The sequence below is a fragment of the Stegostoma tigrinum genome, chromosome 6, assembly GCF_030684315.1.
Source record: "Stegostoma tigrinum isolate sSteTig4 chromosome 6, sSteTig4.hap1, whole genome shotgun sequence".
Lineage (NCBI taxonomy): Eukaryota > Metazoa > Chordata > Chondrichthyes > Orectolobiformes > Stegostomatidae > Stegostoma > Stegostoma tigrinum.
Window position 1 is genome coordinate 79,656,496 of NC_081359.1, and position 16,320 is coordinate 79,672,815.

Consider the following 16,320-nt stretch of genomic DNA (forward strand, 5'->3'; position numbering starts at 1 on the left):
CCTGCCATTCTGTAGTTATGATGGGGAAACTCTGCCTGTTGCCCTAGAACATTTGTAAACATCAATTAAAATGCAGTATTTCAGGCATATTTAAAATTGATAGGAACTGACATTCTTGAGACGGGAGAGAGAGAGCTTAACTGTTGCAATTCAGGAATGCTGAGGAAATCAGTATGGCTGTGAAGTTCCTTCTTGAATTAGGATCCAGCCACCTACTCTGTCCTACTTAGCATTCATTTTTGGGGGCAGTTCTGGCATTGTTTCACCTTTCTGTTACACCCTCTTCAGCCCTGCAGAAACTAATTGTCCTGAGAACAGAAACCTGTTCAGTAGGGAACAACACCCAGGGTTCAGAAATGCTGAATCAGTGGTTATCTGTTTGATTCCCTGCTGAAGTAAAGTCTTTGTTTTACATTCACCTTCAGCTTGTTAAGGGCATGTGGTTGCACCCATCAAGCGCTCCATCTGGCATGTGTCTGACAGTGGAGCAAGTGCCCTGCAATTTTGAGCCTTTAGGAATGAGAAGGTCACTCTGTTTGTTTGACAAACACTGACATCTCAGAACATGCCATGCAATTTTGCTTTTCTTAATTCAAGTTTCATGGGCCCATGTATATTTCATATGTTCGTTAGTGTAGGGAGGAGCACTATAGAATGAATGGCTTAATGCACCCTTTATATCATTGATGTGCTTTAGGAAGTGCTTCACCTTCTCTCCGTTTTGAAGTTAAAGTTCGACCCCATACTATAGTAAAGATTTTTACACAGAGGAAATGGAGTTGATAGTACATTTCATGGATGGGCTGAATCTTACTTTTTATTGGCTAAACCTCAGAGTTGTCAAGTTCCATGGAGAGTTTCTCTCTGTGAGGTTCAGTGAGTTCTCCCATTTCCCTTACCCTTACTAACTCTGCCTCATTAGCTACCTTCCTGCCTTTTGACACCCTTCTTGACCAATTCTAGCCCTGGAAATGACTAGGTTCCCTGGCACCATGTCATTGTGCGCCAAGGAAAACACTGTTTCTGCAGAGCTACCCTGCCTGGTGACTGACTGAAAATGGCAGACAAGGGGAAGTTGGCACCTCACTCTATGGACAGGGACCTGGAGGCACAAGTTGATGGAGTGGTGGAGAGACGGAATGTCCTTTGCCCCAGGACTGGCAGTGGAAGTCACGAAACCAGACCATATCAGCCTACTTCAAGATTACCACCCAGGTCAGTGCAGTCTCAGCTGTCTGGAGGATTGCTTAGCAGTGGAGGTAGAAAGTCAATGACCACCTCCAATCTGCCAGCATAGCTAACACCGTCTTCTCTCTGCTACTGCACGCAGCTCCCACCAAGGTTCATGCTCTACCACTCTCACTATTGTCTTCCCTCAATCTCTGCCATCCTCATTAAGTCCCAACACCCTAACCCTATGACCCCTCTGTGTGGCTACTCATTCAAGGTACCTCCTCACCTGCACTAACACTAATAACTGTTCCTCCCACTTCTATCTCTGTTCCCTATCCTTTTTCTTATTCTGTGACAAAACAGCCCAGTATAAAGCATAAAGAGTCAAAACCATTGGCGTGCTGTCCAACATCCAGTTCCTAGCCCTTTATGAGGAGTGGATCCTGACTGTGGCTGCTCTGAATGACTGATTGTCTGACTGTGTTCAAGCCCCTGAACTGGTATTAGAGACTGCTCACGACTTAGCCCTGTATTAGGACCCACTGACCAAAGGCTATCTCCCTTCATTTGATTGAGGCCTGCTGACAAATGTGACAAGCTTACTGTCTTTGTGTCTGCATTAAACAAACTCACATTTTATTATCTTGGATTCTCCAGCATCTGCAGTTCCCATTATCACTGATACAGAAGTAATATAAGCCTGCTATACATTGCTGAGGGGCAAATCACATAAAGGCAGGGAAGCTGTGTGTATCTGGGTAAGGCCAGAGTAAGTGAGCGCTAAGAGAGCAAGCAAACAGGCTGGAGCTGCAGCTTGGTTCAGTCCATGAGCTGGGTGTACATCCCCGAGTGCAAAGTGTCCTTGCTGCTTTATTACAACAATAGTAGCCAGTGAAGTGCAGAAGTGTACTGTAAGTGGATCGGAGATGTGCCATGATTGTACTCAGAGGCTGGTACACGTTGGATGCCAATGTCTGTGAATGTGGGGTTCATGTGGCCTGTGCTCATGTACCATGTTGAGGTGTTGTTGTGTGGTAACCAACATGGAGGTTCTTTATTGCCAGCGGTGAGATGAAGTCACTAGGACCTGCTCTCATGTCAAGAATCCTCAGCGCCTGGTTTGCTCATGGTGAACATGACGATCGGAAGTTGCATATTAACAAAGGGAGATGTGCAGCTAATAAGGTTACTAATGAGTGATAATCCTCCTTAATAGACAACTTGTAGCTGTCAAACAAGAATTGCATTTAATTCTAGTTTAAAGATGCAGCAAGTTGTACCCAATGTTGAGGTAGGCCTCGCTAGACTTCTTGCTGCCACATTTCTCATCCTAACCCATATCGTTTAGATCCCTCCATGATTCCATTCTATGTTATGAAAGAACTCTTGCAAGCCAAATACTTAGCAGATTGTATTATAGTATGTGCATCGGTGAATGTTGCACAACTGGACAAACAATGTAGCTAGAAAAACTATCAGACAGGCTCCCAGTAGCTTACTAGCAAATATAACCGGAGGTGTTTCCACACAAAGAGAAAAGGAAGAGTTTTTTCTGATCTTCAGAATTTAGTTTATCAAAATTCTTGTCAGAAATATCATAATTGTTAATATTTCACCTACTTATTAATTTATTTGTTAAAAAACTATTTGGTTTTGATTGAGACTCAAAGTCGTGAAAATACAAAGTAATCATTGTTGTAGTAATTGTGAAATTTTTGCAGGTTCCAACAGTGGAAGTGAGGAGAAGGTCAATTTAAAGACAGGATTCCCAGTCAGTGATGTTTCCAAAAGGACTGGGAAGGTTGGACGGCAGCCTTCGAGCAGTTCAGCAACAACTTGCTGGAGTCTACTTCCTGCATCGAAATCCACACCTGCAAGCAGTGAGTATTGACATACTTACTATAAAATGGCTAGAATTGTCTACATGAAGCTTGTGTTATAAAATATATCAGGTCTAGAAATGACTGTAAAGGAAATATAATCCTCCAGAACGTGCTTTGAGCACTCAATTCAATAAATGAAATTCGAAGTGGCTGCGGTGTATCTTACTTATAATGTATTTATTAAACACAGAGAGTGGTAAATAATTCATAACATATACATTTCCTAAATGTTATTTCATGCAGCAATTTTTTAAAAAAATGTGAACATTATTTAAACTCAAATTGGATTTTCTAGATTGAGGTACCTCTGTGCAGTACTGCATGTTGAGAATAAACCTTCACTGTCACTGATTTTTTAATAGCACAAGGGCCAAGAGAGACTTTAAAATTTCTTCTGGCACTGAAAAGTTTCATTGTCTGAAAGTCTTCCCCTGTGCCTCTGTAGAAATGTGAGTCATTGCAGTCTTGAGGCTGGAGTTAACGATCTGGAGTTTATGCCTTAATTTTCCATACTTGTGATTCAGAAGCTGGTGTTAAAGCTAACATTTCCAGTGGTGGTGAGTTTATCCCGTGACAGATTCCACCTCCCTTACCTGGCACCTTCTGGTCCTGCTGTCTCTTTATGTTTGGATGGAAATACAAATGTGCCAGGGTCTGTTGCAGTCTGCTATAGTCATGTGACCTCTACCACGTGGTCCACACCCTGGAGGAAAACATCTTAAGTTTCGTATTAATTGTTTTGAACACATTGCTGTCTTGTACAATTGTAATAATGCTCCACCATTCACAGAACAGTTTCAGTTTCAGCTTTAGTATATGAAGTACCTGTCTGGGCCACACTGTCATAATGTGTACATACCCAATCCGCACTAGCATTTATTTCGAAGTTTTTTTTATGAAATAATTCATTCTGTACTTGTTGCATCCTTCACTGAGAAAGATTTAGTTTGTTGCTCACAGTTGGGTATGGGAGACCAATGAAATGAACTGCTTCAACTTCACACAGGGAGAAATGCCTCTGGAGCTGTTTCAACACCTCCGTGCTGACCCTGTCACGTGACTTTCTGTGGTTTAGCAAAGGCCCAATCCCAAGGCTGCTGGATTGTGGAGGTACAAACTTGTATTAACTAATCAGTAGGTTTTCGTGCTAATTCAGATGGTACAAACCAGCCCAGATTTTCACTCCCAGTGCAGATGTGGTCGCACATTGGTTAGCACTGCTGCCTCACAGGGCTTGGATTTGATTCCAGCCTCGGCGACTGTCTGTGTGGAGTTTCCTCCAGGTGTGCTGGTTTCCTCCCACAGTCCAAAGATGTGCAGGTTAGGTGGACTGGCCATGCTAAATTGCCCATAGTGTGCAGGGTCGTGCAGGCTAGGTGAATTAGCCACGGGAATTTTTTTAAATTATTTATCCACTGAATGTGGGCATCACTGGCTGGACCAGCATTTATTGCCCATCCTAGAGGGCAGTTAAGAGGAAACCACTTTGCTTTGGGTCTGGAGTCACATGTAGGCCAGTCCAGGTAAGGATGGCAGTTTCCTTCCTGAATGAACATGAGTGAAGCAGATGGATTTTTCCTGAAAATTGACAATGGTTTCATGGTCATCATTAGACTCTTAATTCCAAATTATTATTTAATTCAAATTCCACCATCAGCCATGGTGAGATTTGAACCAAGGTCCCCAGAACATTACCTGGTTCTCTCATAGACTAGCAATAATACCACTAGGCCATCGCCTTCCGAGGGTTATAGCATAGTAGAGTGGGATGCTCTTCCGAAAGCTGATGTGGCCTCAATGGGCCAAGTAGCCTGCTTCCAGAACATAGTAATTCTTCAGTTCTATGATTCTAGATGTGCAGAGCCAGGAAACGGTCCAGTCTGGTATCTATCCTCTGGGGGAGGAATAACCTGACCAGCTGGATTTCAATTCCAAGCTGGAGGCAGGCCCGCTATCCAGATTTGAAAGATGACGCAGGGATTTAAAAGGCGCAGCTCTCTTGTTGTAAACCTTAATAAGCCTTGTACTGTGACTCCTCATGCACTCACATCCCCTTCCCACATACTGTCCAGCCCCATCCATGACCACTGATTTCCTCATGAATCCCCATGCCAAACCATGCCCCTTCACCCACCCCATTGCCTGTTAATAGTTTCTACAGTGCCCACTCATGCCAAATCATGACCTCCATCCTTACAAACCTTTCCCTTAAACTGACCGTGCCAACTCACCCAGTACCCAACAGGGGGTAATCCTTATATAAGGGTGTTCTATAAAACTCTGACAGGGTTAATACTAAAGAGTGCCTTTCGTGATGTCATATAGACCTGACAGGACAACAACTGAGGATCCTGAAGGACTGAGACTACATTTGGATTTTCCTAACAGTCTCTATAACAATGCCTGTCATGTGAATGTAACTTGTACATAGTTGTGATCATGCAATGAACTACGTTTTGTTGAAGAAAAGAGCTTCCTTGGATTAGAATACCAAGTGGTTTTCCACTCCCAGGCTAAGGCACACAGGCTGTATAGATCCCTAACCTGAAAGAGAATGGTGGCAGTAAGCATACTTTATAGTGATCTGCAATACCCCCTGGTATCATTGGTGGGAAGCAGTGCAGATTCCATTTCAGTACCTCACAGCACACAGAGCAGTGGAAATCTGAAGATTTATTCAATCACAGCTGTAGGAATCCTGCTGAAGCAGACAGTCAGCATGAGGAAGATTTGAACATTTGAGACCCCTTCAGAAGAGAATCTCATCAAGGCAAAATCTACAATCAATAATAAAAGCATTTCAGACCTAGTAAGAGTTTATCAGGTGGAGTATGTTCAGGACTCTACAAATCACTCCGAGGCAGTTGTGCACTCTGTTGGATGCTGGCGGGAGCAGAGCCCAGGGAACCGCTCAAGACCAAACAGACATTGGGGGCTCCATAGGAAAGTTAAAATCCCTGGTGGATAAGACAAAACATTTAAGAAAATGGCCCAGACTTACAGGGTGGAAAAGCAATAAGTGAGGGAAGTTGCAGGTCAATTTAAAGAGTCGGCAACAGGAAAAACGGCTATTGTAATGGAAATCACGAGCCACATAGGCAATTCAAACCAAGGTTAAAGACCCATGGCTTTGCAAAGGCAGAACTGAAGCACTAAAAGGTTACATTTGAAGTCTCAGCAGACAGGGACTGACAGAAGGTGCCAGTTAGGAGATGTTTTTAAGGGCCCAGAAAGGCTAGGAGTCCCATTATTGAAACTACAGTAAAGGCAGGAAGCATTTATTGTAACCGCAGACAGCTGGAATGATTCCAGAACACTGAGAAAGAAATGTGGATTATTATTAGGTCTGCAGACAGTGTGAGTTGGCCAGGTAAAGCCGTGATTAAAGTGGGCATTGTTATTAAAGCTGCAGGCAGTGATTGTTATTCAATAAAACTATTGAGAAAATGGCTGTAATTATGAAATTTGCATCCCCAGAGAGCCCAAAAATAGACTGGAATCCTCCATCCAACCTGCAAAAGATACAAATTCTCTGTTTTAGCCATGAAAGGCAGGAATTCGTGCTTTTGACCAAGCAAATGTTGGAAAATGCTACAAAACAAAGCAAATAAAACTCCTGGAAGAGCAAAATTTGATAGATGAACTCAGTATTCAGGAGAATTAACAGATAATGTCATTAATGATCTCTGTGGGTTAATGGAATTAATGGGGGTGGGTCAGGGTGGGTTGCTCTTCAGAGGATTGGTGTGGATATGATGAGCCGAATGGCCTAGTTCCCCACTGTTGAGATTCTATGATTTTATGATTATCAGAGCTTAACTGATCAGCAGTTCCAATTTACGACAATCAAATGAAGTTTGACTCCAATGGAAGATATACAGATGGTCTCTGAAGGCAAAGTCGTGAAGCTGCACAGATCATTCCTAATAGGAGAAAATCAATGTTATCACAAGAGATCAGCAGAATCCATTCAGATATGAAGATAGAAACCACAAAAGAGACATTTGAGAATCCAGGATAGCAAGTGAAAGGGACATCAGGCAGTGGATCTCCTTATCAGTGCTGTGGACCATGGAAACATAGGGGCAGACAATGCCCAGCTATGAAAAAGAAATGCTATATCCTTAATATAACAGGTCACCTTCAGAAAATGCGCCACATTAGAATTCAGTCACAGAAAAGCAAGAAGTTACGTAGCTACCATCACAAAGAGATTAATAAGGTAGTAGGGCTTACAGTATATGAAAAGCCGACAGTACTGTTAGAGGAAGTACGTGATCAGGCATTACCTTTCATCAAGTCAATGGGCATGTCATTAATTTTAAGTTTGATACAGTGGTATTACTATGTTATATCCGATTGCGTACCATATTTAAAGAATACCGTCTTCCGCTGACAACAGTACAACTACATGTTCTGATAAATGTATCACTTAAGATTAACAGTATTCTACAAGCAACTCTGCAACATAAGGGCTGATAACGAGTAGAACAACTACGCACACTTAGCTATCAAGAACTCTTGCTCTTGAATATGAATGCAAATCTTGATCAAATGGTGGAATGGGTCAAATTGTTTAAAGTTAACAGATTAACTAGTCCTGAAATATCCAGCGATGGCATAACAGGTCAAAGAACAACCAATCAAAGGACAACCAGAGGGTAGCTCTCATCTGAAACAAAACGGAAATTGCTGGACAAGTTTAGCAGCTCTGACAGCATGTATGGTAGGAAACAGTTAAAATTTTGTGTCCAGTGACCTTTCTGCTGAACAGAAGATTTCATCAGGGCTCCTAGATTCATAGTGAGCCCAAACATAAAACAGAATCCAATGAGATTAGCTTTGCTGGCAAAGAAATTGCTTCCATACTCGAGGAAAACTTGCAATTAATAGAAACACTTTCTACTGCTTTCAACGCTGAAGAGAGTTCAGATTGCAAGGATCGGGGATTTTGATCAATTGGGCCAAGGACCTGAAGAGTGGCAGATGGAGTTTAATTTGGATAAATGCGAAGTATTTCATTTAAGTAAAACAAACAAGGGCAGGACTTCTACAGTTAATGGTAGGGCCCTGGGTAATGTTGTCAAATAGAGAGACCTAGGGGTTCAGGTACATAGTTCTTTAAAAGTTGCATCACAGGTAGACAGAGTGGTTAAGAAGGCATTTAGCATGCTTGCCTTCATTGCTCAGACCATTGAGAATAGGAGTTGGATGTCATGTTGAGGTTGTACAGGATGTTGGTGAGGCTACTTTTAGAGTACTGTGCACAGTTCTGGGGGTTGGCCAGCTGTAGGAAGGATATAATTAAATTGGAGAGGGTTCAAAAAGAATTTACCAGGATGTTGCTGAGACTGGAGTGTTTGAGTTATAATAAGAGGCTGAGTAGGCTGGGACATTTTTCATCAGAGCATAGGAGCTTGAGGGATGACCTTTATAGATTTTTATGAAATCAAAAGGTACGTGGATAAGATAAATAGAAAAGGTCTTTTTCCTATAGCAGTGGAGTTCAAAACTAAGGGGCATGTTTTAATGGTGAGAGGAGAAAGATTTAAAAGGGATCTGAGGGGGCAACTTTTTCACACAGCAGGTGGTTTGTATGTGGAATGAACTGCCAGAGAATGCAGGTAGATGCAGGTACAAGTATGATATTTAGAAAACATCTATACAGGTACATGAATAGGAAAAGTTTAGACAAATATGGGCCAAATGCAGACCAGTTTAGTTTGGGGAAACCTGGTTGGCATGGATGAGTTGAACTGAAGGGCCTGTTTCCATGCTGTATGACTTTATGGCTCTATCAGCGAGGTTTGCTGCAAACATGAGGAACCAATGAGCAATGGACCCCACCTGAGCTCACATCTTCATCTTCACACAATTTTAACCAGAGAATTTCATTTTCTTAACTCCCTAGTATAGCTGCAACACGGGCATCTGCCCAACAATGTGACAAATTGCCCAGGTATATCTCATACACAGAAAGCTTTCCCTAATAACCGTGCAAATCCTGATTTGGAATGATATTGCCATTCCTTCACTGTTGCTCCATCATATTTCTTGAATTCTGCCCTTAAATGTCTGTGCATATACCTGTATCCCAAAAACTACAGCAATTGTGGAAGACAGATCATCACCACCCCCTTAAGGGCATCTTCCAGTGAACAATAGATCTTGCTAATGATGTTCAAACCCCTTGAATGAATAAAAACCCACCAGGATTTCCATGAGTACATCATTGTGTACAGCTCTGTTATCACCTATGTTGCTGAATCCCATGCTTTCTGACCTTCAACTTTCAGTATTCAATGCTCTTGTTTCTGCCATTTCATTTTCTAGTAACTCCAACATTCTCAATACACACAGCACTTGGCTAGTCTTGTATTAAGTATTGTATTTGTCATTAGTATTTCATATTAGCTTGCTTTGTTTAAAGCACATTAAATTCACAATCCTCATCTTTATCTTCAGCTTCTCCTCTGCTTTGCCTCACTCCAGCTCTACAACACCCACTGGTTATAAATTTATTCTGTCATCCGTCGGTGATAGAATAGAAAAACCCTTTATATGCCTAGCTCTCTCAATGTGGGTAGACACCGCAAGCTGCTTTACAGGAGCTTAGGTTCCAGAGGCAAACGCAAGGCCATAAATTGTAGTGTGAATGAACTGAGCTCCGTTGTCCTCTTACTCTGGCTTTCTATGTTTTGTTCAGTCTGCCTGTTTCTTGCTGGCTGATGTGCTCTAGGATTTAAAAAATGCTTAGCACAAAGTTATGATGAAATAAAATCAGGTAAATTGTGTTGGTGTGAATCAGAAATGGTGAGAAGTTTGGGAAATTTGTGATTGTAAGCAGCTAATGTAAAACAATTTTATGAAATCCATGATAATGGGAACTGCAGATGCGGGAGAATCCAAGATAATAAAATGTGAGGCTGGATGAACACAGCAGGCCCAGGAGCACAAAAATAGGATGAAGGGTCCATGCCCGAAACGTCAGCTTTTGTGCTCCTGAGATGCTGCTGGGCCTGCTGTGTTCATCCAGCCTCACATTTTATTATTTATGAAATCCATAATGAGTTACAGTTCTGATTTGCCCTTACATGTTTATAATAAACATCTCATGTTTGTCTCCTGTTACTAAGTCTGCAGGGAAATGTATCTCTTAATCCAAATCCACTATCTTGAAACATATTAGAACTAACATTTCCAGAGCAATTATTAAAATCTTCCTGTTTAAAGTGCTAAATCAATGGTCCATGACAAGGGAATGTAATTAGCTGCTTTATTATTTACTCTATTGCTTTTTACATCTGTTTGAATTTTAAAGATAGCGGTACAAGCATTATCTTTTGCCACCAAAAGTAGCAAGGGATAAACTCAGTCGTTAGAGCAAATAGTTCACTTGTAATTTTAGTGCCAATAAAAATTTCATTCTGCAAGTTACCTCAAGGATAAGACTTTTTAAACCTTATCACTGAATTACATATCAACCATCCAACTCAGTCTGGACATATTCCAATGTGGATGAAATTGATGTTATCCAGAGCTAGTGAAATGGTGTGAACAGGTAAATTTCTTCATAAAAGCTGAAAGAACTGTGGATGCTGTAAATCAGGGACAAAAACAGAAGTTGCTGGAAAAGCTCAACAGGTCTGGCAGCATCTGTGAAGGAAAAAGCAGAGTTAACGTTTCGGGTCCGGTGACCCTTCCGCAGAATGGTAAACTACTTCGCTGGCCTCATTCCTTATTCTTATGTACCTAGTTATAAAACCTCACTTTCCTCGGTTGCAATTCTTTGACACTTATTTCTTGGTTTGATTTTTCCCTTCGTCAACAACCAGTTCAGTGCCTCTTAAATGTTTAATTCTGGCTCCCAAAGTTCGGCATCCCAACATTAGAAGAAAACAAATAAAACAATACTCGTACTACAGTCACTGTTCATCAAATTTAGCAACAATTACAACTGATATAATGTAGAGCCTTATAAAATCCTTGGACAGCCCTCCCAAATCAATTCAGCATGGAGTCAGAAACTGTCTTAAACATTTCTGACAGAGCTCTTTAAACTATGTTTGAAAAGTTGATATTAGTGTTCAATGGAACAGCCTCAGTTTAGGATATGTCCCTTCAGTGAGCTTACTTGCTACCATTGTGCATCCTAGAGTCTTTGTCACATTCATCAGTCAGGATTTTCTAAGATTTGGCTTTTAAAATCTTCTAGATTGCTTTTATAAAGCTGCCAATAGATTGATGACAGATTTGGTAGCATCTCAGGCATTCTGGGAGGTTACCAATTGTTGTGTAAGGTCTGAAGGAACCTTCAGCAAACTTGTGATTAATCATGACTCTGCTCTGCACTGGGCATAAATAGCAAAGTGTAGGCGGGGCCAAGAGAAAAGAGTGAAACACATAGGGCCAAATCTTACCTTTTGGCTGAATGTCAGTATCACACCGCATGGCCTCGTATGATTTTTTGCCACAGTTTACTAAAATTTGCTTCATTTACTTCCTAACCTCCCCTTATGGCACCACTCTGATTCTATCCGCATTCTACCACTCACTATACCTGGAACAACTCACCACTGCCAAGACATCCTGAAATCCTCTGACACATCTGGCTTGGGTGCCATCCTTAAAAGGCTGTTGTGTGCCTGGAAAAGTATTGTTGGAATTACCCTGCACAGCTACATTTGTCCTGAGCATGGCAGCTGAGGGGAAATCCACACCTCATTTGTGGACAGGGGTGTGGACGTCCTGATGGAAGAGCTGGTGCCTCAGCAAGATTTCTTCTTACCCCAGGACCAAGAGTGACTCCAAGCCATGCCAGCCTGGCCTGAGGTTCCTGTCTCAGCCACATGGGAAAATGCCCAGCGTATAGGAAAAATGTCAGTGTCATTCTTCAGTCTGCTCGACATCTTCTCTTTGATACCTTACACTCACTGTATCTTTACAATTGTGTCCACATCCAGCCAAGCCTCAGGCTCTACCGCTCTCACTAATACCTGCACCTTCCCTCACTCATGGTCACCCGTCCCAAAGCAGGAAGGGTTTCCTCCCTCCTGTATATGCAGTGGTGAGGTGAGACTCGTGCCCCTTTGTTATCGATTCAATTCCAGTATATGGATTAGGAATTGCACAGCTCCACTGATCTAGTAAACAGACCTTTATACACAGACTAGGAAAGAGAAGTTGTGGCAGTGTCCTCCTGCTCACAAATACAACGGACATTCAAAGCATCACCATCACAACACAACATGTCCTCCTGACTTAGAAATAAATGGCATTCTTTAATCATCAGTGAATTGAAATCCTGATGTTGTTTACCTTCCAGGATTGTAGAAATGCCTTCACCAAATGAACTGCAATTCCTTCAGAGGACAGCAGATTAAAGTTTTCTTCTCTCTGGCCTAGGGGTGGGAAATCATAGTCATACAGCATAGAAGCAGGCCCTTCAGCCCACCATGTCTCTGGCGACCAACAAACAAGACTATACTAATTCCATTTATTTGCACTTGACCCATAATGTACAATGCCCTGGCATTTTACATGCTTATCTAGATGCTTGTTAAATGTTGTGAGAGTACCTGCCTCCGTCACCCTCTCAGGCAGCCCATTCCATATCCCCACCACACTCTGGATGAAAAATCTTCCATCAAATCTCTGCTAAACACTTACACCTCACCTTAAACTTGTGCCCTCTGTTCTTAGACACAGCTTCTATGGGAAAAAGATTTTCACAATCTCCGCTTCTCATAATTTTATGTACCTCAATCAGATACTCCTCAGTCTCCTCTGCCCAAGGAAATAAACTCAGCCTATCCAATCTGTCCTTGTAACTGGGACTTTTCATCCCAAGCAACTTCCTGATGAATCTCCCCTTCACCCTCTCCCATGTAATCATGTTCTTCCAATAATGTGGTGATGGGAACTTCACACAGTGTTACATCTATGGCCTAACCAATGATTTATAAAGTTGTAAAAAGATTTCCTTTCTCCTATGTTCTATACCTTCTATTATACCTTCTATAATGAAGATAAGCATCCCTTAAGCCCTATTCACCACTCTGTCTACCAGTGCAGACATCTACAGAGGTTGATAGGCTTGTAAACCAAGGTCTCGTTGATCCTCAGTATGCCCTGATAATTTATCATTCATTGTATGTATCCGTCCGTTATTAGACTTCCATCTCTTTGTCTATTCAGTAGCACCGCCATATTAAGAAAAAGATTGAAATACCGAAGGAGTGAGTGCATGTGATTTAGGGAGTTGCACTGAAGATCGTAAATGCTATTAAATTCACATAATTTGCATTTGGAATATTAGGAATTGGTATTGGTAGTTTCAGCCATTCTTCCATCATAGCGACAGTGGATAGAACCAAGAAGGAAAAATAAAGGAAGATAGTTGCAGGGGAGAAATTCTCCAGTGGGTAATAAATTTCATGGCCCTATAATTGCAAAGTATAAGGAGCATCATTTAAAGTGAACTTAGATTTTATGGGAAAAAGACACAGAGCATTCATTCAAATACAATGCAAATGAAAGAAAATCCTCTTTTAGGAAAATTACTTTGTGCTTAAAGTACATGTCGGAGCAATAATCCTTTATGATCAAATCTGTAAGAAGCAGTCGAGCGTATCAAATAGATTAATAGAAATCAGTGCTTCTGGTCATATATAATTAAAGTGAGGAAATTACACTGCACAACAACGAACAATTTCATTGTTTCATTGAAGAATGTGACAATTATTTTGAATTTTCTAATGTCTCTGCAAAATTTGTGGCAAGGAAGTTTGATAGACAAATCTATTTGGCCATTAGCTATTTATCTCACATTCACCATAATTCAGGTTTATTGTTACTCAGTCTTGACTTTCCTGTGTTCTGTTGCATTCTCTGTGAGTGCATTTCACTAAGTGAGTGTGATCTGGTCCCAGGTGACCGCAGGCTTGTTGGTATGAAGGCTATTTGAACAACCCACAGTTCACCATCACTACAATTTGCATGTTTTTCTAGAAGTGGTGAAGCGTCCTCGCAGTTCTTCCTGGAATAATGTAACTGATATCAAAAAAGTGTCTGTACATGAGATTGTGGAATTAACAGCACTTTATAAGAGTACTCCACATAGTCCCTCTTGGAATCTCAATTATCTTCACACGATATTGTAGCATTTACTTCAAAGCAGGACAACACTTGGTGAACATAGCACTTGTGTTTGTGAGTCTGAATCAGTGTTTGAATTCAGCTGAATTATACTCTTGAAACAAAATAAGGATTCCAGGGTTCCCAGCCTTGCATTTGTCAGTATCCTGATAAAAATGTCAACATACATTATTATATAATAAGTTACTATTTTCCTGTTATTCCTTAAGTTTCTGCTGTTACCTGCTTGTAAAAAGTGAGAGTGTCATGAACTTAGTTTCTTTGCTGGAACTGAAAAAGTTTGACTTTCCTGGTCTGCTCTGATTGGGGATGAAGATGAAGGTGAAGATTGACCTGGATACAGGACATCAGAGATAATGGGAACTGCAGATGCTGGAGAATCCAAGATAATAAAGTGTGAAGCTGGATGAACACAGCAGGCCAAGCAGCATCTTAGGACCACAAAAGCTGACGTTTCGGTCTAGTCCCGAAACATCAGCTTTTGTGCTCCTGAGATGCTGCTTGGCCTGCTGTGTTCATCCAGCTCCACACTTTGTTAACTTGGATACAGGACATGTAGGTCATTTTAACTGCACAACCCATTGATGACATCAGCAACAGGCTCTTGGTGTTGGTGGTTGACAGGCTCAGCTTCCAATCAGACCAGAGGCAGTGCCAAGGAGGCTGCAGGGCCAAGTCAGCTCACAGCTGATTGGTGAGAGTGGTGGAGAATAGTGGTTCTGAGATTGGAGGCCTGAGAGTTCGCAGTAAGAGTCAGGAAGGAAGGATTGAAGGCCTTGGGAGGAAATCAAGGCGAGGGAATGAAGTTAGTGAAGTGGTTTGGAGGATAGTGGGTAATGATTGGAGACTTAAGGTTTGGGGTAAGAACTCAGAGGACAGAAGAGGGGATGTGCAAGGGACATCAGAGGCCATTGAAATAGGTCAGAGATCTCTGAGGAGATCATAAATCCAAGGAGTTTGGAAGTTAGAGGTATGAGCGTGCATGAGATGTGGAACTCATCAGTAAGAGAAAGTGGACAGGAAATTGAGTATCTGATTGTAAGGAAACTGGATTGGTATAAAAGATGCAGCTGGTATTTGGAAAGGCATCTATGTCCTGACACTGGAATCCTTTGCCTCAGCTCAGCTGATGTGTTCCCCACAGTCCAGGAAATCTCGGCCAGGGTTAAATATCAAGTGGCCAATACAAGTGAGGCTCTTAACCTATTACAGTAGTTACTGTGCCAACCCACCTTGTAGGAGTAGTTTGGGTGTGGATATCTAATCCCCATCCACTTTGCCTCCTTTTAAAGTGAAACTCGGTGGGCTGCACAGACCAAAGAATCAGGATTCAGCATTTAGCACTTCAGCGATCAACATTTGAACCAAATCGCCACCTTTTCTGCAGTTAAAATACCCTCTGGTATATCTAATTCGAGGATCATTTGAAGGTATAAACAGGAGTTAGTCTTTCTGATCCCACGGGAAGAGATCAGCTATTCTGCGACCACAGCTCCAAGCCAGTTTGTTTATTAGGAACCTGCAGCCTCATCTACAAAATGCGCCAAGTGTGATAGGAAGAAATTACCTTGGGATTGAAAGACCTAGAATCTATGTGAGCCAGAGGAAGAAAAGACAAGAGGAAGGAGAAACTGGTCTTTATGGTAATGAGGGCATGTAAAATAGGGATTACATTAATCATGGATAACCTTAGCCTTCATTGATAGAGGTAGCTAAAAGAAGAATTTATAAAATGTATTAGGGAGAGTTACCTTGAGTACTTTGATTGAATAAGGATATTGATGAGAAAATAAGGAAGAAAAAGGAGGTAAATGATACACACTGGAATAATAGTAGCGATACCAATCAGGAAGAGTATCTCAAATGCAAGAGACAGGCTAACGCTAAAATACAGAAAGGTAAGAGGAGGCATGAGGAAAGGATGCCAGGCTACACTAAAAGAAATAGTAAAATGTTCTTCACTAATATTTTACTATTAATGTATTTGAAGGATAGAGTGTGGCCTTTAAGTTACAAGCAAGGTAAGCTGCTTACCTAAACAAAAGGCATGGCAGTGATACTAAATGAGTATTTTACTTCTGTCTGCACCAAATTAGAACATCATGAT

The 16,320-nt window shown here is 41.5% G+C and overlaps 1 protein-coding gene across 7 annotated transcripts in view; it reads left to right on the forward strand.

Annotated features, from left to right (window-relative positions):
- The window catches only part of LOC125453689 (microtubule-associated tumor suppressor candidate 2-like), a 403,189-nt gene that overhangs the window by 281,167 nt on the left and 105,702 nt on the right, over positions 1–16,320 (forward strand). For all 7 annotated transcript variants that reach the window (XM_059646692.1, XM_059646691.1, XM_059646695.1 and 4 more), the window contains one exon: positions 2,895–3,053. In XM_059646692.1, the coding sequence (XP_059502675.1) occupies positions 2,895–3,053 (159 nt within the window). The remainder of the gene's footprint in view (positions 1–2,894; positions 3,054–16,320) is intronic.